The following is a 25,894-nucleotide window of genomic DNA, read 5'->3' on the forward strand; positions in this document are numbered from 1 at the left end:
TGGCTTCAAGCTCAACAGTGACAGACTTTATTTTCTTGGGCTCCAAAATCATTGTAGATCGTGACTGCAGCCATGAAATTAAAAGATGCTTTCTGCTTGGAAGAAAAACTATGACAAACCGTGTGTGTGTGTGTGTGTGTGTGTGTGTGTGTGTTAAGTCCCTTCAGTTAACTCTTTAAGACCCTATGGACTGTAGCCCACCCAGGGCTTCTCTGTCTGTGGAATTCTCCAGGCAAGAACACTGGAGTGGATTGCAAGGCCCTTCTCCTGGGGTCCTCCTGACCCAGTGATCAAACCAGTGTCTCTTTCATCTCGTGCATTGGCAGGCAAATTGTTTACTACTTGCACCACCTGGGAAACCCGTGATAAACCTAGGCAGTGTATTCAAAAGCAGAGACATTGGTTTGCCTACAAAGGTCCATGTGTGTGTGTTAGTCACTCAGTCGTGTCCGACTCTTTGCGACCCCATGGACTATAGCCTGCCAGGCTCATCTGTCCATGGGATTTTCCAGGAAAGAATACTGGAGTGGGTTGCCATTTCCTTCTCCAGGGGATCTTCCCAACCCAGGGATCCAACTCACGTCTTTTGCATCTCCTGCATTGGCAGGTGGTTTCTTTACTACTGAGCCACCTTGGAAGCTCTATAGAAAGGTCTGTATAGTCAGAGCTATGGTTTTTCTACTCTTCATGTATGGATATGAGAGGTGGACCATAAAGAAGGCTGAGTGCTTAAGAATTGATGCTTTCAAACTGTGGTGCTGGAGAACACTCTTGAGAGTCCCTTGGACAGTCAGCCCTAAAGGAAATAAACCCTAAATACTTATTGGAAGGACTGATGCTGAAGCTAAGGCTCCAATATTTTGGCCACCTGATGTGAAGATCCAACTTACTGGAAAAGACCCTGATGTTGGGAAAGATTGAGGGCGGGAGAAGAAGGGAACAACAGAGGATGAGATGGTTGGATGGTATCATTGCCTCAATGGACATGAGTTTGAGCAAACTGCAGGAGTAGTGAAGGACAAGGAAGCCTGGCATGCTGCAGTCCATGGGGTCTCAAAGAATTGGATATGACCGAGTGACTGAACTCCTGCCATACGTCAGCATAAGTCAGTCATAGGTATATATGTGTTTACTTTTTATGTGGTATGAGAAAATGTTCTAATTTCATACTCTTGCATGTAGCTGTCCAATTTTCCTAACACCACTTACTGAAGAAGCTTGTTTTTTCCCTATTGTATATTTTGGCCTCATTTGTTGTAAATTAACTGACCACATATATATGTGTTTATTTCTAGACTCTATATTCTGTTCCATTGATCCATATATCTTTTTGCCAAGGTCGTACTGTTTTTTTTTTTTAATTAATATAGCTTTGTGATATAGTCTGTATTCAGGGAACCTGGTTCCTTCAGCTTTATTCATTTTTCTCCAGAAGTTGCTATCAAGGTCTGCTGTGATTCCACACAAATTTCAGGATTATTTGTTCTAGTTCTGTGAAAATTGTCATGAGTGTTTTGATAGGGCTTGCATGAATTCTGCAGATTGCTTTGAGTACTGTGGGCATTTTAACAATACTGTCTCTCAGTTCATGAATGTGGAGTATCCTTCCATTTGTTTGTATCATGTTTATTTTCCTTCATCAGTATCTTCTAGCTTTCAGAGTATAGGTCTTTTTCTTCCTTGATTTAGTGTATCCCTTGGTTGAGTTTAATTCTGTTTTTAAAAATTAAATTTTATGTATTTATTTATTAGCTGTGCTTGGTCTTTGTGGAAATGAACAGGCTCTTTGTTGCTGCATGTGGGCTTTCTGTAGTTGTAGAGTGCAGGGTCTACTCTCTAGTTGCAGTATGTGGGTTTCTCATTTCAGTGGCTTCCCTTGTTGTGGAGGATGTGCTCTAGGGCATCTGGTCTTCGGCAGTTGTGGCGTGCAGACTCAGTAGTTGTGACTCACAGGCTCCAGAGTGCAGGCTCGGTAGTTGCACGGCTGTACTTGCCCTTTGGTGTGTGAGATCTTCCCAGACCAGGGACTGAACCTGTGTCCACTGCATTAACAGGTGAATTCTAACCACTGTACCACCAGGAAATTCCCTATTTCATTCTTTTGGATGCGATTGTAAATGGGATTGTTTTCTTGTTTCTCTTTGTTTCTGATAGTTCATTATTACTATATAGAAAAGTAACAGACTTCTGTATTAGTCTTACATCCTTCAACTTTACTGAATTCATTTGTTAGTTCTAATAGTTTTGGGGTGAAGACATTAGAGTTATATCGTTAGTTATATATATATAAATATATATATATAATGACTCTATTTTTTGGTGTAAATTGTGACACTTTTGCTTCTTCCCTTCAAATCTGAATGCCTTTTGTTTCTTTTTCTTATCTGGTTGCTGTAGCTAGAACTTCTAACACTATGTTACATAGAAACAGAGTGAGCATCCTTGATCCTTCTTGTAGAGGAAAAACTTTCAGTTTTTCACCATTGAGTAGTCTGTGAGCTGTGGGATGGTCATAAGTGGCTTTTATTTTGTTGAAATATGTTCCCAATATACTCTTTGTTGAGAGATTTTTTTTTTTTTATCATGAGTGAGTGTTGGATTTTGTCAAATGCCTTTTTTGTATCTATTGACATGCTCATCTGATTTCTATCTTTGTTTTGTTAATGTGGTGTGTCGTATTGATTGGTTTGTGGATGAATCGTCCTTCCATCCTTGGAATGAATCCCACCTGATCATGATATAATCCTTTTTACAAGTCGTTGAATTGGGTTTGGTAATGTTTTATGGAGGATTGTTGCGTCTATAGTCTTTAGGTGTATTGGCCTGTAGTGTTCTTTTTATGTAGTCTTTACGTGCTTTTGGTATCAGTGTTATGGTGGCCTAATACAATGAATTTGCAAGTGTTCCTCTTCAGTTTTTTGGAGTAGTTTGAGAAGAATAGGTATTAACTTCTTCACATGTTAGGTACAGTTCTCCTGTGAAGGCATCTGGTCCTGGTTCTTTGTCTGTTAGAAGTTTTTTGATTAGTGATTCAGTTTCAGTACCAGTGATTGTTCTGTTCACATTATTTATTCCTGATTCAGTCTTGGAAGATTGTGTGTTTCTAGTAGTTTATCCATTTCTTGAGGTTGTCCAATTTGCTGACATATAGCTGTTCATAGATTCTCTTATGATTATTGTGATATCAGTTGTTATTTCTCCTCTTTTATATGTTATTTTGTTTATTTTGGTCCTCTCTTTTTTTTTTTTTGTATTTTAATTGAAATTTTAATGGAGATAATTATAGATTTACATGAAGTCATAAGAGATAATGAAAAGATATCCTGTGAACACTTTATCCAGTTTCCACCAGTGGTAACACTGTATAAAGCTATAGTATCACAACCAGGACATTAACATTGATACAATCCACAAATCTTAATTGGATTATTTATTTCTTAATGGGCCTAAATAAAGCCTTATTAATTTTATGTTTTCAAAAAACCAGCTCTTGGTTTCATTGATCTTTTCTGTTATTTTGGGGTCTCTATTTTATTTATTGCCTCTCTGATCTTTAATATATCCTTCCTTCTTCTGATTTTGGGCTTTGGTTGTTATTTTTTTTTTTTCTAATTCCTTTAGATGGTCAGGTAGGTTGTTTATTTGAAATTTTTCTTATTTTCTTGAGGTATACCTGTATCACTATAGACTTCCCTCTTAAAACTTCTTTTGTTGCATCCCATAAATTTGGGAAAGTTGTGCTTTTTATTTTCATTTGCCTTAAAGTATTTTCTGGTATTTTCTTTGATTTATTCATTGACCAATCAGTTTTTTACTAATATGTTGTTTGGTCTTCACATGTTTGTGTTTGTTTCCCATTTTTCTTCATGCATTTGAGTTATAGTAGCATACACTGTGGTAGGAAAAGATGCTTGATATATTTTATATCCTCTTAAATTTGATGGGACTTGTTTCATGGTCTGGTAGGTGCTCTATCTTGGAGAACATTCAATATGTAATTGAAAAGAATGTGTTTTACGTTGTTTTTTATTATAATGTCATATAAATATTTGTTAAGTGCACCTGGCCTAATGAATCATTTAATATCAGTGTTTCCATATTGCTTTTCTGTCTGAATGATCTGTCCATTGATGTAAGTGGGATGTTAAAGTCTCTCATATTAGTACAGTATTGTCAATTTCCCATTTTATATCTATTAGTACTTAGTTTATATATTCAGGTGCTCTAATATTAGGTGCATATATGTTTATGAATATTGTTAATGTATCCTCTTTTTGTATTCATCTCTTTATTATTATATGCCTTCCTTTGTATCATGTTATAGACTTTGTGTTAAAGTCTACTTTGTCTGATGAGTATTGCTACCCTAGTTTTCTTGTTGTTTCCATTTGCATGGAGTATCTTTTTCCATCCCCTCACTTTCTGTCTTGTCTTTAGCTCTAAAGTGAGTCTCTTGTAAGAAGTACGTAGATGGGTATTTTTAAAAATCCAGTTATCCACCCTGTGTCTTTCAGTTGGAGTATTTAGTTCATTGATACTTAAAGTGATTGTTAGTTGATATGTGCTTCTTGCCATTTTGCTTGTTTTCTGCTTGTTTTTTGTAATTCCTAACTGTTCCTTTTTTCTTCTTTTAATTTCTTCCCTTATAATTTGATGATTTTTTTAATGATATGCTTATCCTCCTCTCTCTTTTGTTTGTTTGTACCTATTGTATTAACAGGTTTTTGAGTTGTGGTTACCATGGGGTTCATATATGTTTATCTATCTGTATCTACTTGTTTTAAACTGATAGTTATTTAAGTTCAGACACATTCTAATGGCTCTATGTTTTTTACTCCTCTTACCACATTTTGTGTTTTTGATGTCATTTTTTACATCTTCATATCCCTCAACTGTGTGTTGTAGATATAGTTAATTTGACAATTTTTATCTTTGAACCTTTGTACCAACTTATTTAAGTGATCCATAACCTTTAGTATATATTTGCTTTTACCTGTGGAATTTGTCTCTTCCTATAATTTCTTATTTCTTGTAGCCTTTTGGTTTTCACTTAAAGAAGACCCTCCCTTTAACTCTTCTTGTAAGGTCCATTTAGTGTTGACAAACTCTTAGGTTTTTCTTGTCTAAGAAGCTATTCCTTCAATTTTGAATCTTGACCTTGTGGGTAGAGTAGCCTAGGTTGCAGATTTTTTCCTTCAACACTTTAAATATATCACATCACTCTCTCTGTCCTGCAAAGTTTCTGCAGAAAAATTTAACATTATGGAGATTCCCTGGCATGTGACTTTTTATTTTTCTCTTGTTCCCTATAGAATCTTATCTTCATCTTTTAACTTTTTACCGTTTTAATTATGATATGTCTTGTTGTGAGTCTCTTTGGGTTTATCTTGTTTTGGACTCTCTGTGATTCCTATACCTGGATATTTATTTCCTCCTTTAGGTTCAGTGAATACTCAGTCATAATTTCATCAAATACATTTTCTACCTCTTTATCTCTTTTCCTTTGGGACCCATGTAATGTGAATGTTAGTACACTTGATGTTGTCCCAGCGTTTCCTTCAACTATTCTCTTTTTTTTTTTAAGTTTGTTTTTCTTTTTCCTGTTCTGATCCAGTGATTTTCATTATTCTGTCTTCCAGATTGCTATGTGTTCTTCTATATTACCTAATCTGATATTAATTCCCTTTAGTGTTTTTTTTCTAATTTCAAGTATTTAATTCTTTAGCTCTCATTGGTTCTTTTTATATTTTTCATTTCTTAAGTTAAAATTCTCACTGTGTTCATCTATTCTTTTACCCAATTCAGTTAGAATTCTTTTTTACTATATTGCTCTGAACTTTTACCAGGTAAATTATTTATCTACTTCATTAGGTTTATTCTGGAGCAGGCACCCTGAGGTCACTGGGTTTCTCCTGGGTGGAATGGCAGGCACCTATGTTTGGGATGTGGTCAGTACCTGAGGGCTTGGGACTGAGTTATTTCTCTTCTGATTTCCCTTTCTCCCCCACTCTGGTGTGCACACCTTGGGTAGAGGATGGGTAGAGGCTGGAGGGGAAGATGGGACACTACAAGCTAGCCCTGTCCCCAGGTGTACACAGGACCTGTATTCCAGTGATGGTGGTCTCCACAGGGAAGCTAGATTTACTCCCTTCAGATTGTGTGCAGGGATGCATGAGCTGGTGATGGCTGCCTCTGCCTTGGTCAGAGGCAGGGTCGTGGTCTGGACTGGCTCTGTTCCCTCCAAGTGTGCACACTCTTGTTGACAGTAGCAGGCTCCCCTTTAGTGGGAAGCAGTGCCCGAGCAAGAGTGGCTGAAGCAGTATCCCAGTGTGAGCTGGGTGCATGCTGGGATGGTCTTGGCTAGATCCCCAGGCAGATTTCAGTCTGTTGTCTAAATGATGTGACCAGAAGTAAGCAGATCTGTGTGTGTATTCTTCAAGAGCAGAGCCTTGGTTTTTTACAGCCTTCTGGTAAACCCCACTGGTTTTCCATCCAGCCAAGGGGCTCATCTTCCTGGGTGTTGGACACCAGGGCTGAGGTGCCTAATATGTAAGCTCGAACCTCTCGCTTCCCAGGGAAGATCGCCTAGCATGTGATACCCCTCTCTTCTTCTTGTCCCCCATTGTACATGTGGGTCCTGACCAGGTCACTTTCTTTTCTTCTTGCCAGACTACATGTGAACATTTCTTTACAACTTGTTTGTAGAAGAGCTGTTTTGCTAATTCCCAAGTTGATTTTAGCTAAAGTTGCTCTATATGTAGTTGTTTTGATTTGCTCATGAGAGGAAATGAACCCAGTCCTTCTTCTACTCCACCATCTTGATCCCCTGCCAACTCAAATATTTTCTTCAGTTTCTCTGTCCCCGTACCTGGGAATCCTGAAAGAAAAACCTGGATAACTATCTGTCCAAAATTTCTATTTTTCTCATGTCTCTCTCAGATCTGTAACAACATTCTCTTTACCCCAGTAATTGCTTCTGCGACATTTGTTGTCAAAACCATGGTTTGAAAACTAAACTCCCAGTAATCCGAACCCAGGTCTCCTACACTGCAAGACTGATTCTTTACTATCTGAGCCACCAGGGAAGTTCAGTCAGAACTTGCCATTCTGGAATTTTACCATAAGGAGGAAGTGGTGTCGTAGCCATTAGATCCAAACCAGCTGGCATATTTACTGCTATGTGCCTGTGTGCTCAATCATAGCTCACTCTTTGTGACCCCATGACTGTAGCCTGCTTGGCTCCTCTGTCCATTGAATTTTCCAAGCAAGAATACTGAAGTGGGTTGCCATTCCTGCTCCAGAGGATCTTCCCCAGCCAGGAATCAAACCCATGTCTCTTGCATCTCCTGCACTGGCTGGCAGATTCTTCACCACTGTGCCACCTGGGAATTCCATTTACTCTATTCCTCCCCAGGTTTATAACCTTGTGCTTCATATAATTCGTTTACAAAGGAAAAAAATGTAAATCTCTTTTACAATGGTTACTCAAACAGTATTTTTTAAATGTGATATTTGGAATTAATGTTAAAAAGGAATAATGTAAATGATTAAAAGGCAGTATTTTTCTCTTATTCTGGCTTTGTATGTTCTCTCAATAGTGCAAAAAGGAATTTGATAAAGTTCAGCACTTATTCATTATAAAGGTCTTTGCAAACTGGGAATGGTAGAGATCTTTCTTAATATAATAGAGTAATTACAAAGCTTACAGTAAACTTTTGCTTCAGTTCAGTTCAGTTGCTCAGTTGTGTCCGACTCTTTGTGACCCCATGATTCGCAGCACGCCAGGCCTCCCTGTCCATCACCAACTCCTGGAGTTCACTCAGACTCACGTTCATCAAGTCAGTGATGCCATCCAGCCATCTCATCCTCTGTCATCCCCTTCTTCTCCTGCTCCCAATCCTTCCCAGTATCAGAGTCTTTTCCAATGAGTCAACTCTTCACATGAGGTGGCCAAAGTACTGGAGCTTCATCTTTAGCATCATTCCTTCCAAAGAAATCCCAGGGTTGATCTCCTTCAGAATGGACTGGTTGGATCTCCTTGCAGTCCAAGGAACTCTCAAGAGTCTTTTCCAACAGCACAGTTCAAAAGCATCAATTCTTCGGCGCTCAGCCTTCTTCACAGTCCAACTCTCACATCCATACATGACTACTGGAAAAACAGCCTTGACTAGACAGACCTTTGTTGGCAAAGTAACGTCTCTGCTTTTGAATATGCTATCTAGGTTGGTCATAACTTTTCTTCCAAGGAGTAAGCGTCTTTTAATTTCATGGCTGCAATCACCATCTGCAGTGATTTTGGAGCCCCCCAAAAATAAAGTCTGACACTGTTTCCACTGTTTCTCCATCTATTTCCCATGGAGTGATGGGACCGGATGCTATCATCTTCATTTTCTGAATGTTGAGCTTTAAGCCAACTTTTTCACTCTCCTCTTTTACTTTCATCAAGAGGCTTTTTAGTTCCTCTTCACTTTCTGCCGTAAGGGTGGTGTCATCTGCATATCTGAGGTTATTGATATTTCTCCTGGCAATCTTGATTCCAGCTTGTGTTTCTTCCAGTCCAGCGTTTCTCATGATGTACTCTGCATATAAGTTAAATAAGCAGGGTGACAGTATACAGCCTTGATGTACTCCTTTTCCTATTTGGAACCAGTCTGTTGTTCCATGTCCAGTTCTAACTGTTGCTTCCTGGCTTGCATACAGATTTCTCAAAAGGCAGATTGGGTGGTCTGGTATTCCCATCTCTTTCAGAATTTTCCACAGTTTGCTTAAATAATACATTTTAGAAATTTGTATTCAGTTAAGATGAGAAAAGGACAGCTACTTTCACTTCTGCAATTTAATACTATATTGAAATTCCCAATTGATGCAATAAGATAAGAAAATGAAAGAAATTAAAATTTAAGAATTGGAAAGAAAAAAGGTTATTTGAAGAGGATGTGCTTTTCTGTATAGAAAATCCTATAGAGTCTACAGATAAACCAGAACATACCCAAAGTCATCACATTGCTCTAATCTTTGGAAAAGTGCCTAGAATGTGGTACATCTTTACAGCAGAGTAATATCTAACAATTAAATGGATAAATTATTTCTACATGTTAAGCTATTTGAATTTCTACGACAGGCTTACAGAATAAAAGCTAATTTCAGGAAGTTTCATATAGTGGGAGACATTTATGTAGAATTTAAATACACAGACACATATTTAATAACAAATATGAAAGCATGCATAAAGAACTTGTATTAGTTTTCTGTTGCTGCTGTGACAAATTACCACACATTCACAACTTAAATGCCTGTTTATTACCTCAAGGTCCTATAGCTCAGAAGTTCATTTACAGTGTTCTCAACTGGGTCCTCTAGATGGATTCTCAGCAGGTAGAAATCACGATGTCAGCAGGGCTACTTTCCTTTCTAGAAGTTCCAGGGATGAATCCATATCCAGGCTCACACTGATGGCTGAGTTCAGTTTTTTGACATTGTAGGACTAAGGCCCCTGTTTCTATGCTGGCTCTCAGCTTGGGGCTAGGCTCTGCTTCTAGAGGCTGGTCACATTACTTCTCATCCTTTCTTCATATTCCTCCTCAAGAGAAGATGAACTGGGTCTTTTCATGGTTCCAATCGCTTTGATTTCCATTTCTACCTCAGCAGTCGCATGCCAGTGGGAGAAAGTTCTCTGCTTTTAATAGCTTATGTTATTAGATTGGGCTCACCTGGATAATCCATGATAACTCCTTATTTTAAAGTCTGTACAAAGCACACCTTTTGCCATGTAAGGTATTCACAGGTTCCAGAAGTTAGAGACTGAATATCTTTGGGGAGCCATTCTGCCTACCACAGGAAGCTACACGCTGACTTTGGGATGGTGATTATCTATGGGTAGGAAGGAAGGGATTGGGAAATGGTATTTTAAAAAGCCTTCAAATCTGTAATGTTCTATTTTTAAAAAATAATCTGAAGTAAATCTGGTAAAAGTTAAGATTTATTAAATATGTATGGTGTATCATGGATGTTATTTATTTATTTAATTTAAATTTATTTTAATTAGAGGCTAATTATTTTACAATATTGTATGTTTGAAATAGTACATAATAAAAACAAAAAAATTTTAAATAAATTAAAAATAAAAACATTTTAAAATATAGAAAATGATGTTTTATGAATCTTGGTGTTTCAGAACAAGTTCATACTGGCTTCAGAGATTATTAAAAAAACCATAGAAAAACTTCAGAAGAATGGTTGGTGTAGAAATGGTTGCCAGATAATATAGTTTACATCAATATACTTGGATATGAAGAAATGCAAGAATTAAGCCAGAAGCTTAGTGTATTAGGGTATATGGGACAGGGAGAGTAGTTTTAGAAAATAATGTATGTTATGGAAATCTGAAATCTGACATATACACAACTGTATGTGCTGTGCTTAGTCACTCAGTCATCTCCAACTGTTTGTAACCCCGTGGACTGTAGCCTGCCAGTCTCCTCTGTCCATGGGGATTCTCCAGGAAAGAATGCTGGAGTGGGTTGCCATGCCCTCCTCCAGAGGATCTTCCCAACCCAGGGGTCAAACCCAGGTCTTCCACATTGCAGACGGATTCTTTACCATCTGAGCTACCAGGGAAGCCCATGTTATGGAAACACACATGCAAATAAAGGAAATAGTTTGAATGTGCTGAGTGTTAAATGTAAAGACAAATGGGGAGGAAGAATTTAATACCAAGTAGAAAAAAATAGCAAGTTTGAGGGAGCTTAGTTCCAGAGGAAACCGAATGGAATAATAACTAAAACATAAGTAGAGGGATTTGTCTTGGATTGAGAAGGACTGTTAGCTCAAGTTTCGTAGCAAAATGCTGTAGTCTGAGTGGTAGAAATTCAGGGAGAGGAGGCTCTCCTGTGTCTTTTCTTGTTAAGGGCCCTAATCCCATGTGTGAGGGTTCCATCCTATGACCTCATCTAAACTTAGTTATCTCCCAAAGGTGACATCTCCAAGTAGCATCACATTGGGGTTTAGGGCTGCAGTGTATGAATTTTGTGAAGATACCATTCAGTCCATAGTATCTATAAATTTAAGCAAGGAGTGAAAATAGTTGTATATAGAGGTATCTAGTCACAAGTAGGAAAAGAGGTGAATATGTTCTTATGTATTCAGTTCAGTTCAGTTCAGTCACTCAGTCGTGTCCGACTTTTTGCGACCCCATGAATCGCAGCACGCCAGGGCTCCCTGTCCATCACCAACTCCCGGAGTTCACTCAGATTCACATTCATCGAGTCTGTGATGCCATCCAGCCATCTCATCCTCTGTCGTCCCCTTCTCCTCCTGCCCCCAATCCCTCCCAGCATCAAAATCTTTTCCAATGAGTCAACTCTTTGCATGAGGTGGCCAAAGTACTGGAGCTTCAGCTTTAGCATCATTCCTTCCAAAGAAATCCCAGGGTTGATCTCCTTCAGAATGGATTGGTTGGATCTCCTTGCAGTCCAAGGGACTCTCAAGAGTCTTCTCCAACACCACAGTTCAAAAGCATCAATTCTTCGGTGCTCAGCCTTCTTCACAGTCCAACTCTCACATCCATACATGACCACAGGAAAAACCATAGCCTTGACTAGACGGACCTTAGTCGGCAAAGTAATGTCTCTGCTTTTGAATATGCTATCTATGTTGGTCATAACTTTTCTTCCAAGGAGTAAGCATCTTTTAATGTCATGGCTGCAATCACCATCTGTAGTGATTTTGGAGCCCAGAAAAATGAAGTCTGACACTGTTTCCACTGTTTCCCCATCTATTTCCCATGAAGTGATGGGACCAGATGCCATGATCTTCGTTTTCTGAATGTTGAGCTTTAAGCCAACTTTTTCACTCTCCTCTTTCACTTTCATGAAGAGGCTTTTTAGTTCTTCTTCACTTTCTGCCATAAGGGTGGTGTCATCTGCATATCTGAGGGTATTGATATTTCTCCCAGCAGTCTTGATTCCCGCTTGTGTTTCTTCCAGTCCAGTGTTTCTCATGATGTACTCTGCATATAAGTTAAATAAGCAGGGTGACAGTATACAGCCTTGATGTACTCCTTTTTCTATTTGGAACCAGTCTGTTGTTCCATGTCCAGTTCGCACTGTTGCTTCCTGACCTGCATACAGATTTCTCAAGAGGCAGGTTAGGTGGTCTGGTATTCCCATTTCTCTCAGAATTTTCCACAGTATATTGTGATCCACACAGTCAAAGGCTTTGGCATAGTCAATAAAGCAGAAATAGATGTTTTTCTGGAATTCTCTTGCTTTTTCCATGATCCAGCAGATGTTGGCAATTTGATTTCTGGTTCCTCTGCCTTTTCTAAAACCAGCTTGAACATCTGGAAGTTCACGGTTCACGTATTGCTGAAGCCTGGCTTGGAGAATCTTATGTATTAGGTACCCCCAAATACAATGAAGTACTCAAGTTCTTAATCTATAGCAAAAAGAAAAGATGAATAGAAAGGTAAGTGTATTAGTGAGAATTCTAGCATACTAACGATATTCAAATTAGGAAGAAATGAAACATGACGTATGGGAGTGGAGACCATTGCTTGCCTATTTTATTATTTTGCATTTTCACTTAAAATTCTCATTTTATTTATTAATTGATACCCAACAGTAGGGATACTTTGCTATTATCTAAACCATTCATGAAATTCCACTCACATTTCCTAGATAATCAGCTTCTCAGTCTTCCTGGCAGCTAAGAGTATTCCTGTGATATGGTATTAACCAGTGAGTCTAAGGGGCACCCTCTGGCAGAATATTCTTTGTCCTCCTCTCTAGTTTGACCAGTATGTATAAAATGTGATGCTAGGAGCTACAGAAGATGCAGTGAGACTATGAGGGGTAGGGAAAAATATCATTGTCACATTGAAGCAATAACTACTTGTTGTGGAAATACTGAATAAAACCCACATTTCATTACCCCCTCCATTCCCAGACTTCTCAAGTGATAAGAAACTTTTAAGTTTTCACTTATTTTAATCCAGTGCATCCTAACTACTATGTAATGCAAAGATAGAGGAAGAAACCAATCTTGGAAAAAATAAACTAAAAAAATTCAAATTCTTTGCATATGCCTCTTTTGATAGAAGTATGTAATAAGAACCTACATTTCTTTTTAAAAATGTAAGGATCAAAGAAAAATGACAAAAAACGAAATTAAGGAAAAAGGCAAGCAGAAGAATAAAGTATTATAAAGTATGTAAATTAGCAATAGCTAATAGTAATAACAGAGTAGGAATGGACTAAAATTATCAGAGACTTCCACTTTTGGTAACTACTAACTAGATAACTTGGACCAGTACACATTTTTAAAAGGTTTAAGAAGCTGAGCAGCGTAATTTTAAGATCTTCTCTGAAGACATTTGAAAACTCAGGAGACAGTGAAAAATTATGGCGCTGTCGTCCCGAAGAAGAAAGCCCAGAAAAGCAAGCTTTGCATTTTGGGGGTGTGTTTTCCCTGTAAGGGCATCTTAAAGAGGTGGTTCAAAATGTAAAAAGTTATTTTGACAGTTTCCTAAAGTTAGTGGGGGAAATGGAATTCAGGGACCACCAAGCGGTGGGTTGGACCTTGAAGGGCAACACCCTGAAGTTAAGGTGGATGGTAAGCAGGCTAGTTTCATACAGGCTGGAGCCCAGCTTCATTTCAGTCCCAAAATTACAGGACAGTTATCCAGAATCTCTGATGTGGCTGTCTGACAGAAGCAAGTAAAAATATTCTCTGGAGAAAGAAATATAATTCAGAGCCTTAAGTTATTTTCAAATTTTTCATAATATACCAGTGGAAAGAGATCCAGATACACAACTTTAGAATAAAACATTTATGAAGATTAAAGACAAGATTGAGAATTTTGTATATTATTCCTGGAAACTATTTAAAAAATCTAAGTGAAAATGCTGGAAATTAAAAAGTCAATGGCTGTATGAGATCTTAATGGATAAGTTTAAAGGAAATTAGACAGTGTTGAGGAGTATACTAATAATTTATAGGACAGGTAAGAAGAAAATATATACTGTAAGCCACAGAAAGAATAAAGAAAAATGTATGAGATAAATAATGCATAGAAAGAGGATAATACACATTTACATGGAGTTCTAAAGAAGAGAAATAGGCAATATCTAAGAAAATAGGCTTCCCCAGTGGCTCAGTGGATAAAGAATCCACCTGCACTACAGGAGACCCAGGAGATGTGGGTTCAATCCCTGGTCCAGGAAGATCCCCTGGAGAAGGAAACGGCAACCTACTCCAGCATTCTTGCCTGGAGAATCCCATGGAAAGAAGAGCCTAGTGGGCTACAGTCCAAAGAGTCACAAAGAGTCAGACGCGACTGAGTGACTGAGAGGGAGAAGAAAATAGGACAATATGTAAGGTAATGAATGAAAATATTCCAAACTGAAAAATATATCAACTCTATATCCTAGGAATCCTATAAGTAAATCCCAAGTATGATAAAAGAAAGTCACACTTCGACCCATCGTAATAAAATTACTGAAAATCAAAAAGAGAAAATATTGAAAGTGGCAAGAAGGTAAGACAAGTCTAAAATATTAGACTAACAAGAAGACAGAAAACAATGAGGTAATATTGTTCTTCAAAGTACTGGGTTAAAAAAAATAATAATAAGACCTTCCCTCATTAGGATTCTATGCCCAGTAAAACATCCCTTAGAATGAAGGTGAAATAAATACACCATGAGAAGACTTGTACAAAAGGGAAAATTAAAAGGAGTTTTTCAAGGAGAAAGAAAATGTTCACAGATAGAAGTTCCAGTTTTCCTTCTGGCCTGTCTTCTGAGTCACTGATATTTCTTCATCTTTGTCTAATTTTTATTAAACTTGTCCACTGAAATCTAGTTTCAGCTATTGAGCTTTCTAGATATGGAAAAAAATGAGCAAAAAAGAGTCAAACATAGGTAAATTTTAATTACCATTGATCACATACTAATAATGCCATATATAATAATTATGTCTTTAATGTGTATCGTGATAAATACATGATGACATTAGCAAAATTATTCAAAGGTAAACTCTGAGTCTCTCATGTCTAACGGTAATTCCCAGAGGGATCATCAAGGAACACTTTTTAGCTAATGAGTCCACAGTATGCTTCAGACTGAGCTTCCCAGCAATCAGGATGGACCTAGTGCCTCCTGGGCTTTTGGGTTACACCTTGTCATCCCATTGGTCACCTGAACACACAAGCCCTTCTGAATGGTAGACCTGAGCATCCCTTGTTAGGATGATGCTCTCAGCAGTATGTCAATGGTAATAGAGATATGGAAGGAAACGGTTGTGCTGTGCAGTTATGCTACAGGAAGTATGAAAGAGGTTGCTTTATTACTTGTTAGGAATTTGAAGTTATCGAATTTGACGTTTTCTCTGTCATTTTATGGAGTCATTTAAGGGATAAGAGCAAAATGCTATTAGAGTTTAGAAGAGTTTTCTGACATCTTTATTTGCAGGAGCTTTTAAGGGCTGAGCTTATACATCTCTTTTTATGCCCAGAACGTCTAATAGAAAAATTAATGTCAGTTTACATGATGGAACGATTGTGGTGCGTTTTCTCTCCTGTGACTTTCTCCTGAGCTCAGAGGCAGGCCAACCAGCTCAGAAAAACAGGCTGTAATATGCACAGGAACAGAGAAACTTGGTAATGTTTTCTGTTTTCTGATGCTTCTTCCTGCTCTTCCGTTCGCTGCGTAGGAGCCGTTTCCCCTCAGTCCCGGCCGCCTCTCACCATCCCCTTGTCAGGCCCCTCCTTTCTCCTGCAGGTCCCTCATTTTGCCTTTGTTCCCCTGGGCTGAAGTGGTGCCCCCATCCCCGAGTCTCTCCAACCTGGTACTAATTTCTGTTACATAGAATGTTGGTTTGTTCCTCATAATTACTTCTTGTCCTCCTTTTTGGAGTTAAACACTCAGGTTGCAGGTGAAGAAAGGAGGATCTAATGATTCTTCATCACCTCAGGTGTCTTCAGTACCACACTTCAGGTAGTAAATTAGGTCCTGACAACATTCCAAGGTGATTATTTTTAGCTTTCATTTCACATATGAGACAATTACAACAAGAGTTTCCGTAAATCTTACGATACTCCTTGTTTCTGGTGCTGAAAGCCCACGTTATACCAGAAACCTGAAAGTTTGGGGAGGTTAATGCCTAAGAGCTGTCTATGAGAGGTGAGAGGGGATCAGGAAAATGATAGATTTCAGGCACCTCATGACTCAAAAATAACCCTCTCCAAGCACTCCAAACGTATAGGGTCCAGAAACTAATTCTATCTTTAATTACAGGTATTCCCAGTAATTATATACTTGTAGGTATGTGCAAGTTCAAGGCACAAAACTATATTGGGGCAAATGTCTCCAGTTGGCAGCACTTTTCACCAGTCTCCTTTCCTTATCGATTTCATGCAAGTGCCGGATGTCTCAGTCCCTTATTTGTGCCTAAGCAGATCTGATCCCTACAAGCAGTAAAGCCCTAGATTACTCTCTTTCTGATTTTCCTCTCTTTACTTACTCATCCACTCATTTGTGCATTTACTTTAATTGTTAAGTCTCTTGCATTGGAGACAGATTCTATACCATCTGAGCCACCAGAGAAGACCATTTTTTTTTTAATCGTTCAATTCTGTTTTATTTAGTTTACTTTGAAACAGATCAAAAATACATTGTTAGAGTCTTTTTATTCTTAAGAGGGCCTGTATTAGTGGTCTTTATCCATTAGCCTGTATAAGCAGGCTATTTTGTCTACAGCTGGAATTTAGCTGGGCTATGGTAAATGATGAGTTACTTTTTAAAAATTAATTAATTTTAATTGGAGGATAATTTCTTTACAATATTGTGGTGGTTATTGCCATACATCAACATGAATCACCCATGGGTGCACATGTGTCCCCCCATCCTGAAAGCCCCCTGCCCACCTCCAACCCCACTCTGGGTTGTCCCAGAGCACTGGCTTTGAGTGCCCTGCTTCGTGCATCGAATTTGCACTGGGCATCTGTTTTACATATGGTAAATTACATGTTTCAATGCTATTCTCTCAAATCATCCCAACCTTGCCTTCTCCTACATAGTCCAAAAGTCTGTTCTTTATATCTGTGTCTCTTTTGCTGCCTTGCATATAGTATCATTGTTAGTGTCTTTCTAAATTCCATATATATGTGTTAATATACTGTATTGGTGTTTCTCATTCTGACTTACTTCACTGTGTATAATAGACTCCAGTTTCATCCACCTCATTAGAACTGGCTCAAATGTGTTCTTTTTTATAGCTGAGTAATATTCCATTGTGTATATGTACCACAACTTCATTATCCCTTTGTCTGCTGATGGACATCTAGGTTGCTTCTATTGTCCTTGCTATTGTAAACAGTGCTGCGATGAACACTGGGGTACATGGGTCTCTTTTGATTCTGGTTTCCTCAGTGTTTATGCCCAGCAGTGGGATTGCTGGGTCATATGGAAGTTCTATTTCCAGTTTTTAAAGGAATCTCCACACCATTCTCCATAGTGGCTGTACAAGTTTGCATTCCCACCAGCAGTGTAAGAGGGTTCCCTTTTCTCCACACCCTCTCCAGCATTTACTGTTTGTAGACTTTTTGATGACAGCTATTTTGACCAGCTATTTTTCCTCATTGTGGTTTTGAGGAAGCCCATTTGTAAGAACATTTTTGAGCAACTCCTTTGGGCCACTGCTGGGTACTTTTGTATGTCTCATTCTAAAATGAACTGTTCTCAGACTGTCTTTCTTTGGAAGTGATCTAGTCAGCTAACTGCATCTAATTGTGATAACAAATGAAAACTTATAGTGGTACCATTCTCAGAGCTATTTACATTCTCAATTTGGAATCTGAAGCATCAATTCTGAATAAATGAAGCATCAAGGACAGTGAATTTGTAGCACCAGGTAAACAAAATAAGTGATTTTATTTACTTCTGTGACCAGAAGTAACTAACTCACTACACCTCTATCTGTGAGGAAGTATGGCCCCTGATAGAGCAGTTTCTAGGTTTGTCCTTCATAAAAATGCCGTATGCAAGATTTTTACTCTTTGGCTTTTATTTATAGGAGAATAAGTTTCCCCAAAGTTTAAGGAATTTCTATTGCTAGTAAGTAGGACTCCATTTAGAAGTGAGTAAAATGGAGGGCACCAAAATGGAGGGGACCTTCCTTTTTGCTGCCCTCCAAAATATAATGGGTGGTTCTCTGTATTTCATGACTTGATCTTCCAATGTCTTCTGCCAATGATGCAATGTTTTCGAGATGAATCCAGATTGCTATAGCTAGAGCTACAGTAGTGAGTAAAAGAAAAAAAAAAAGTGTTAATATTGTAAAATTATTATAATCCCCACATGAGAGGAAGGTTTGAGGTTTTTATAAATAATATGTACAACTTACCCTTTTTATTTTCATCTTTTAGAAATCAAGGAAGAGGTCTGTATGCAACAGGAATTTTCAGACTCCATCTTAACGCTGAAAATTCACACTGACCTTCAGACTTAGTCATTTTCCGGATCATTGGATAAAAAAAAAAAAGTTCTGTGCTAGTTGTTGCTCAGCTAGGTGAGAAGTACAGATAACGTGAACTTGATTTTTAAGAATAACTCTGGTTCCAGGTGTTGTTTGGATAAACATGGCAGAGAAATCATAATTCCTTTGGGAAACTGAGTGGTGGATCTTTCACTGTGAACCCAAGATATTGAGCAGGACGGGAAAGGTTGAGATGGTGGAGTCAATAGTGTTGATGGGTTATCCTGAGTCTTGGGCTATAATTTCAGTCGTCAGTTCAGAGGAGAGAAACAGAAGGCCAATCTTTAGAAAGTTAGAGGGTACTCTTTATTTACCAATGGCATGAAGGCACAGACAAGAGATGTACCTGAATAGATTACACAAACTGAGCATGGAGATTATGAGCAGTATGTTCCCATATTATTGGTCACCAGTTTCCTATGATCACCTTTATAACATCTGGGATATTGCTGTGCCCCTTTCTCTTTAATTAATTCCCTTTCTCCTCACTCTGCAAATCTCCAGCCACTACCCCTCTTCACTTTCCATTATTGACCCTATTTAAATAGTTAGTGAAAAATAAAAGCCTTTTTTTTTTTTTTAAATGGCAGATTCCTTTTTAAAACCAAATCTACTTACTTCATGCATGTTTGGTGCAATAAACCCTCTCCTGCCTTTGGCCATGCTCTGCTTCTGCTCTGAGACCCAGCTGCTCTCCAAGACACCATTTCTGCAATTTTCTTTTATTCCTCCTATAATTTCTCCCTCTTTACTAGTTTATTATCAACAGTTCACAAACATCTTCAAGTAACTTTAATAATAAAACAATAGCAAGTAAACTCCTAAGACATTAAAGAAAGAACAATAAAAGTGGAGAGGGAGTTGATTTAGGGTTGGGATCCCACAACCCAAGTTGATCTAGGACTGGCTTCCCTGGTGGCTCAGAGCGTAAAGCGTCTGCCTGCAATGTGGGAGACCTGGGTTTGATTCCCGAGTCAGGAAGATCCCCTGGAGAAGGAAATGGCAACCCACTCCGGTACTCTTGCCTGGAAAATCCTGTGGATGGAGAGGCCCATAGGCTACAGTCTATGGGGTCGAAAAGAGTCAGACACAACTGAGAAACTTCACTTTTCACATTTTGGGATCCTGCAAAAATATTATTACAGGTTTTGGTAAACTTAGAGACTTGAGGAAGTTTATCATTTCAGAACTTACATTTTTGAGTAGGCATAAAGCTTTGTGAATGGAGAGGGTTAAAACACTTGGATATTTGTTAGACATCAGAAAAGATTTCACCTGATTTTTTTCTTCCATTCCCAAGAAAATATCGAAGGCAATGAGAAACCACAGTGTTGTCTCTGAGTTTATTCTCCTCGGGCTGTCTGCTGACCCCCAAATCCAAGCTCTGCTCTTTGTGCTGTTCTTTGTTATTTACATCCTGACCCTGATGGGGAACCCGATGCTGCTGCTGGTGATCAGGGTGGATTCCCAGCTTCACGTCCCCATGTACTTTTTCCTGGGACAGCTATCCTTTCTGGATCTCTGCCACTCTTCTGTAACTGTGCCCAAGCTATTGGAGAACCTCCTGTCTGAGAAGAAAACCATCTCAGTAGAGTGCTGCCTGGCTCAGGTCTTCTTTGTGTTTGCCACTGGAGGCACAGAATCTTGCCTACTTGCCGTCAGGGCCTATGACCGCTATGTTACCATCACTTCTCCTCTGCTCTATGGCCGGGTGAGGAATGGACAGCTGTGTATGGGGCTGGTCGGGGGCTCGTGGGGCTTGGCTTTTCTGGATGCTCTCATCAATATCCTTGTAGCTCTCAACTTAGACTTCTGTGAGGCTCAAAATATCCACCACTTCAGCTGTGAGCTGCTCTCTCTTTACCCTTTGTCTTGCTCTGATGTGTCTGCAAGCTTTACTGCCCTGCTCTGCTCCAGCCTCCTGCATTTCTTTGGAAATTTCCTCTTGATATTTTTCTCCTATGTTCACATTTTGATCACCATCCTGAGCATCAGCTCCACCAAAAGCAGAAGTAAGGCCTTCTCCACCTGTTCTCCCACCTCACTGCAGTGGTCTTCTTTTACGGCTCAGGTTTACTCTGCTATCTCATGCCAAATTCAGGATCCATTCAAGAGCTGATGTTCTTGCAGTATAGTGTGGTCACTCCCATGCTGAATCCTCTCATCTTCAGCCTGAAGAACAAGGAGGTGAAGGCAGCTGTGAGAAGAATGCTGAGAAGATGTTTCTAGTGTTTCAAATCATAGATAAGAAAAAATCAAAATGATGAGGAACTTGGGTAGAATTGCAATAAATAATGCCTGGATATTTAGGAGAATTCTCTGATATAAGGATCTGCAAGATGCCGTATATTTTTTCTTGAAAATACTTAAGAAAAGGTGAAAGTGTTTTATGGAATGATACCAGTTTCATCCTAGTTAAAAGAAGGTGGCTAGATGAACCTTTTATCTTGCAATTCTTCTTACAAAAATATTTAATTTATTACACACAGTATGGTAGATATTGTTATTATCTGCTTAGGCATTCTTTACCATTTTTTCAGTAACTAAACTCCAACTAAAGTCTCATAGAGACTGTTAATCACAGTGTCCCCAAATCTTCCCCCTCTCTTCTCATTACTCGCTCATCCTTTTTGACACAGTGGCTGGTACAGGAATGAGCACATGGTCAATGCCAGATCACTCACCCTCTTAAGATATTTGAAACTGTTTATTTTATTGAATCTACATTCTCCAATAGAGATTACAAGTAACACATTTGTTTATCCTGCTTTACACCATTTACCTAATGCCCAACCATCTCCAGCTCTGTGGGAGCCCCATGACAAAAGATTTCTTGGTTCATACACATGTGTGCGTGCAAGCTCAGTCGCTTCAGTTATATCCAACTCTTTGCGACCCTGGGGACTGTGGCCTGCCAGGCTCCTCTGTCCATGGGACTCTCCAGGCAAGAATACTGGAGTGGGTTGCTGTGCCCTCCTCCAGGGGATCTTCCCGACCCAGGGACTGATCCTGAAGCTCCTGTGTCTCCTGCATCGCAGGTGATTCTTTGCCACTGAGCCACTGAGGGAGGCCTGGCTTGTACACACTGCTGGACAAATAGCTCTGCCCCTGAGCCCTAGTAATGCTGCAGAAAAGGCAGGATGTAAGGAAGTCAGTGGCAGAGCAAGTGCTGTATAGGGCCTGTGACAAACCCCAAGAAGAAACCAAAACAATTTCAGCAAAAGCCCTTTGGGTCATGAACACAATTAGAATGCTAGTGAGAAGACTTAGGAGAGGCATATGGATTAAAATTATCATGTCAAAAGTCAATTATTGCTTCTTTCTGAAATTACTGTTTAGTTTTTTAATTATTTAAAAACTATCAGTTATAACCCTCCCACTCACATTGTACTCCCCAGGAGCAGAGAATATAAACTCAAAAGACAGCAGTGACATCTTCTGGCATCTTCACTACTTTTTCAAGAATATTAAAATAGTTTCAAATGTATTTGTTGCACAGTAAATATGTTGGAATGTTCAAGTCATTAGCAGAGAAACAGAATATATCTAGGATGAATTCTCACCAGAGGGACCCCACTGCCAAAGTGGTTTGAAATAATTCTATGAGTAGAATAGCCTACTGTATGAGTGCCAGTCTCTTCCTTCCTGGTGAGTCTAGTTCTGGTCTACGGACTCACAAAAAGTGTGACTCTGGCTGCAAAGTGGTGATTATACACAGGTTCAACAACATTTTCACTCACCAAGGTTGATCTGCTGTTGGCATTGGTAAAAATTATTTTACTAAAGGTCACACACAAATTTTGTTAGATACATTATCAGATACCTTCCACTGTTTCTATTGTGAATTAACAATTCACTTACTTGGTTATTTCTAATGTATAGGAATGCTGTGGTATTTGTATATAAATCTTGTACCTTGTTGAACTTGTATCTCAGTAAACTATCTTCCTAGTTCTAATGACTCATTTATACATATTATTGGATTTTTAAAATTACATTTTAATTATTTTGTCATACATAAGGGAAAGCAATTTTTTTTCCATGCAGTTTTTATATATTTCATTTTTAAAGTTAGTGTAGTAGAGGTCTGCTACAAACATCTCTCTATTGGGATCAGTAAGAAAGCTTCTAATATTTCAGCATTCAGTTCAGTTCAGTCCCTCAGTCATGCCTGACTCTTTGCGACCCCATGAATCGCAGCACGCCAGGCCTCCCTGTCCATCACCATCTCCCGGAGTTCACTCAGACTCACGTCCATCGAGTCGGTGATGCCATCCAGCCATCTCATCCTCTGTTGTCCCCTTCTCCTCCTGCCCCCAATCCCTCCCAGCATCAGTCTTTTCCAATGAATCAACTCTTTGCATGAGGTGGCCAAAGTACTGGTGCTTCAGCTTCAGCATCATTCCTTCCAAAGAAATCCCAGGGTTGATCTCCTTCAGAATGGACTGGTTGGATCTCCTTGCAGTCCAAGGGACTCTCAAGAGTCTTCTCCAACACCACAGTTCAAAAGCATCAATTCTTCAGCACTCAGCTTTCTTCACAGTCCAACTCTCACATCCATACATGACTACTGGAAAAACTATGGCCTTGACTAGATGGACCTTTGTTGGCAAAGTAATGTCTCTGCTTTTGAATATGCTATCTAGGTTGGTCATAACTTTTCTTCCAAGGAGTAATCATCTTTTAATTTCATGGCTGCAGTCACCATCTGCAGTGATTTTGGAGCCCCCCAAAATAAAGTCTGACACTGTTTCCACTGTTTCCCCATCTATTTCCCATAAAGTGATGGAACCAGATGCCATGATCTTCGTTTTCTGAATGTTGAGCTTTAGGCCAACTCTTCCACTCTCCTCTTTCACTTTCATCAAGAGGCTTTTTAGTTCCTCTTCACTTTCTGCCATAAGGATGGTGTCATCTGCATATCCGAGGTGATTGATATTTCTCCCAGCAATCTTGATTCCAGCTTGTGCTTCTTCCAGCCCAGCATTTCTCATGATGTACTCTGCATAGAAGTTAAATAAGCAGGGTGACAATATACAGCCTTGACATACTCCTTTTCCTATTTGGAACCAGTCTGTTGTTCCATTTCAGCATTAAGAATGATTATTCTGTTTCTGATCAATACCTTTAACTTATTATAAGAGGTCTCTTCTAACAGTATTTTGCTAAGAATTGGTGTCAGGTTTTATCAAGTGCTTTTTCTATTGAGAACCAGGACTTTTTCTCTTTTGTTTACGAATATGTTTTATCTGTTACATAATAAGCTTGCAATAAATACATGTCAAATAAAAAAGTAAGTTTATTGAAACAATCTTATGGCTTTTACTGTTTAGATTTTTAATAATAAATTGTATTGCTAGGTGTTCTGGTGTTGAAGAATTTTTACATTCCTGAAATCACCCTACTTAGGTAGAGTAGTAAAATTTGAATTAACTTTTGTCACTGTTTGACTTAGGAATTTCCTATTGACGTTCATAAGCGAGATAGTGTAAGTTTTTTGTTGCAGTCACATGGTCTGTTTTTTTCAACAACATTATTGAGATATTTCACACATCACAAAGTTCGCCTATTCAAAGTGTACAATTCAGTGGTTTCTAGCATATTCATGGAATTGTGCAACCATTACTATATAACCCAACCTCAAAGTGTTTTCATCACCCTAAAATAAACCCAATACCCATGACTGTCACTCTCCATTCCTAACCCCCAACCCTGGCCCTAGGCAGTCACTAATCTACTTTTTGTCTTTATAGATTTGCCTGTTTTGGACATTTGATCTTGTCATCTTTTTATTTTCTTAAAATATTTGCATAAAAAGGCTTATCACTCCCTTGAAGATTTTATAAAACTCATCTTAAAAAATTTAAAGATTTCTTGTCTTTTTGTTGTTGTGGAGGAAAAATTTTGATGACTAGTTTATTTCTTTTAATAATTAGTCATGTATTTTTTTATTTATTCATGAATCAATTTTAGTGATTTTTAATTTTTGTCTGTTATTCATTTAATGTTTTTAACTTTATTGGTATTTTGCTGCTTACTATGACAATTTTCAAATGCTTTGCAGCATTCATTTAATTTAGAAATAAATTTCTTTACAACAAAATTGAAAGAATTTTATGATCAACATCTATATAATCATGGGCTTCCCTGATAGCTCAGTTGGTAAAAAATCTGCCTGCAATGCAGGAGACCCTGGTTCAATTTATGGGTTGGGAAAATCTGCTGGAGAAGGGATAAGCTACCCTCTTCAATATTCTTGGGTTTCCCTTGTGGCTCAGCTGGTAAAGAATCTGCCTGCAATGCAGGAGACATGGGTTCGATCCCTGGATTGGGAAGATCCCTTGGAGAAGGGAAAGGCTACCCACTCCAGTATTCTGGCCTAGAGAATTCCATGGACTGTATAGAATTCCATTGGGTCACAAAGAGTTGGACACAACTGAGTGACTGTTACTCACTTTCACTATATAAGCACACTTGAATTTTACTGTTAACTTTTTAGTATACATACATGGCTTATCTATAGATCCATTAATCCATTAATGCATTTCAAAAAAAGACACCAGCATACTTCACCCTAAATGATTTAGCATGCATATTATTAACTAGAGTTCAGAATTTGACTATACCTTCTCTTTTTCTTTTGAGGTAATTCTATGTGCTGAAATAGTAAGTGTCATTCGGTGAATTTTGATAAAGTCAAACTGCTGTGTAATCCAAATCCCTGTTCAAACAGAGTATTACCAAACCCCTAGCAAACTACCTCATGTTCCTTTCCAGTCATTCTTGTCCCCACTTTTCTACTTCTTAACCACTCCTCTGCTTTGTAAAATACTGCATAAATGGAATCAAATGGTATGCAGCATTTTGTGTCAAGGTTATTTCATTCAGTGTATTTTTGAGATCCATCCATGTAGTTCATGCATCAGTAATTTATTTTCTTTTTATTGTTGAGTAATATATTAATATACCATTGTATGAATACATTCCACTTGCTTCTCCATTCTGTTGGGTTGTTTCCAGTTTGGGACTGTTAGTAATAAAGCTACTATAAACATTCTTGTAAAAACTCTTTTGCACAAATATTTTTATTTATCCTGGGAATATTTGGTATTGGAATTATTGGGTCATAGTAGGCATAAGTTTTGTAAGAAATTGTCACATTTTTTCCAAAAGGGTTATATCATTTGACGGATCTACCAACAGTGTTTGAAAGTTGTGTTTGCTCCACATCTCACCAACATTTTGTGTAGTCAGCCTTTCTAATTTAAGCTTTTTTTGGGTTGGTTTCTGGTGAAATATCCACATGATTTGGGGGTTTTCCTGGTGGTGCTTGTGGTAAACAACCTGTGTGCCAATACAGG

The 25,894-nt window shown here is 38.5% G+C and overlaps 1 protein-coding gene across 1 annotated transcript; it reads left to right on the forward strand.

The window, feature by feature from the left end:
- Positions 1-19,848: 19,848 nt before the first annotated feature.
- Positions 19,849-20,762, forward strand: LOC120861305 (olfactory receptor 8S1-like). The gene is given in 2 exon segments (XM_040236938.1): positions 19,849-20,563; positions 20,566-20,762. Coding segments are annotated over 2 exon segments (912 nt in total).
- The last annotated feature ends 5,132 nt before the right edge of the window (positions 20,763-25,894 follow it).

Source organism: Oryx dammah, unplaced genomic scaffold (genome assembly GCF_014754425.2).
Source record: "Oryx dammah isolate SB20612 unplaced genomic scaffold, SCBI_Odam_1.1 HiC_scaffold_11232, whole genome shotgun sequence".
NCBI classification, from domain to species: Eukaryota; Metazoa; Chordata; class Mammalia; order Artiodactyla; family Bovidae; genus Oryx; species Oryx dammah.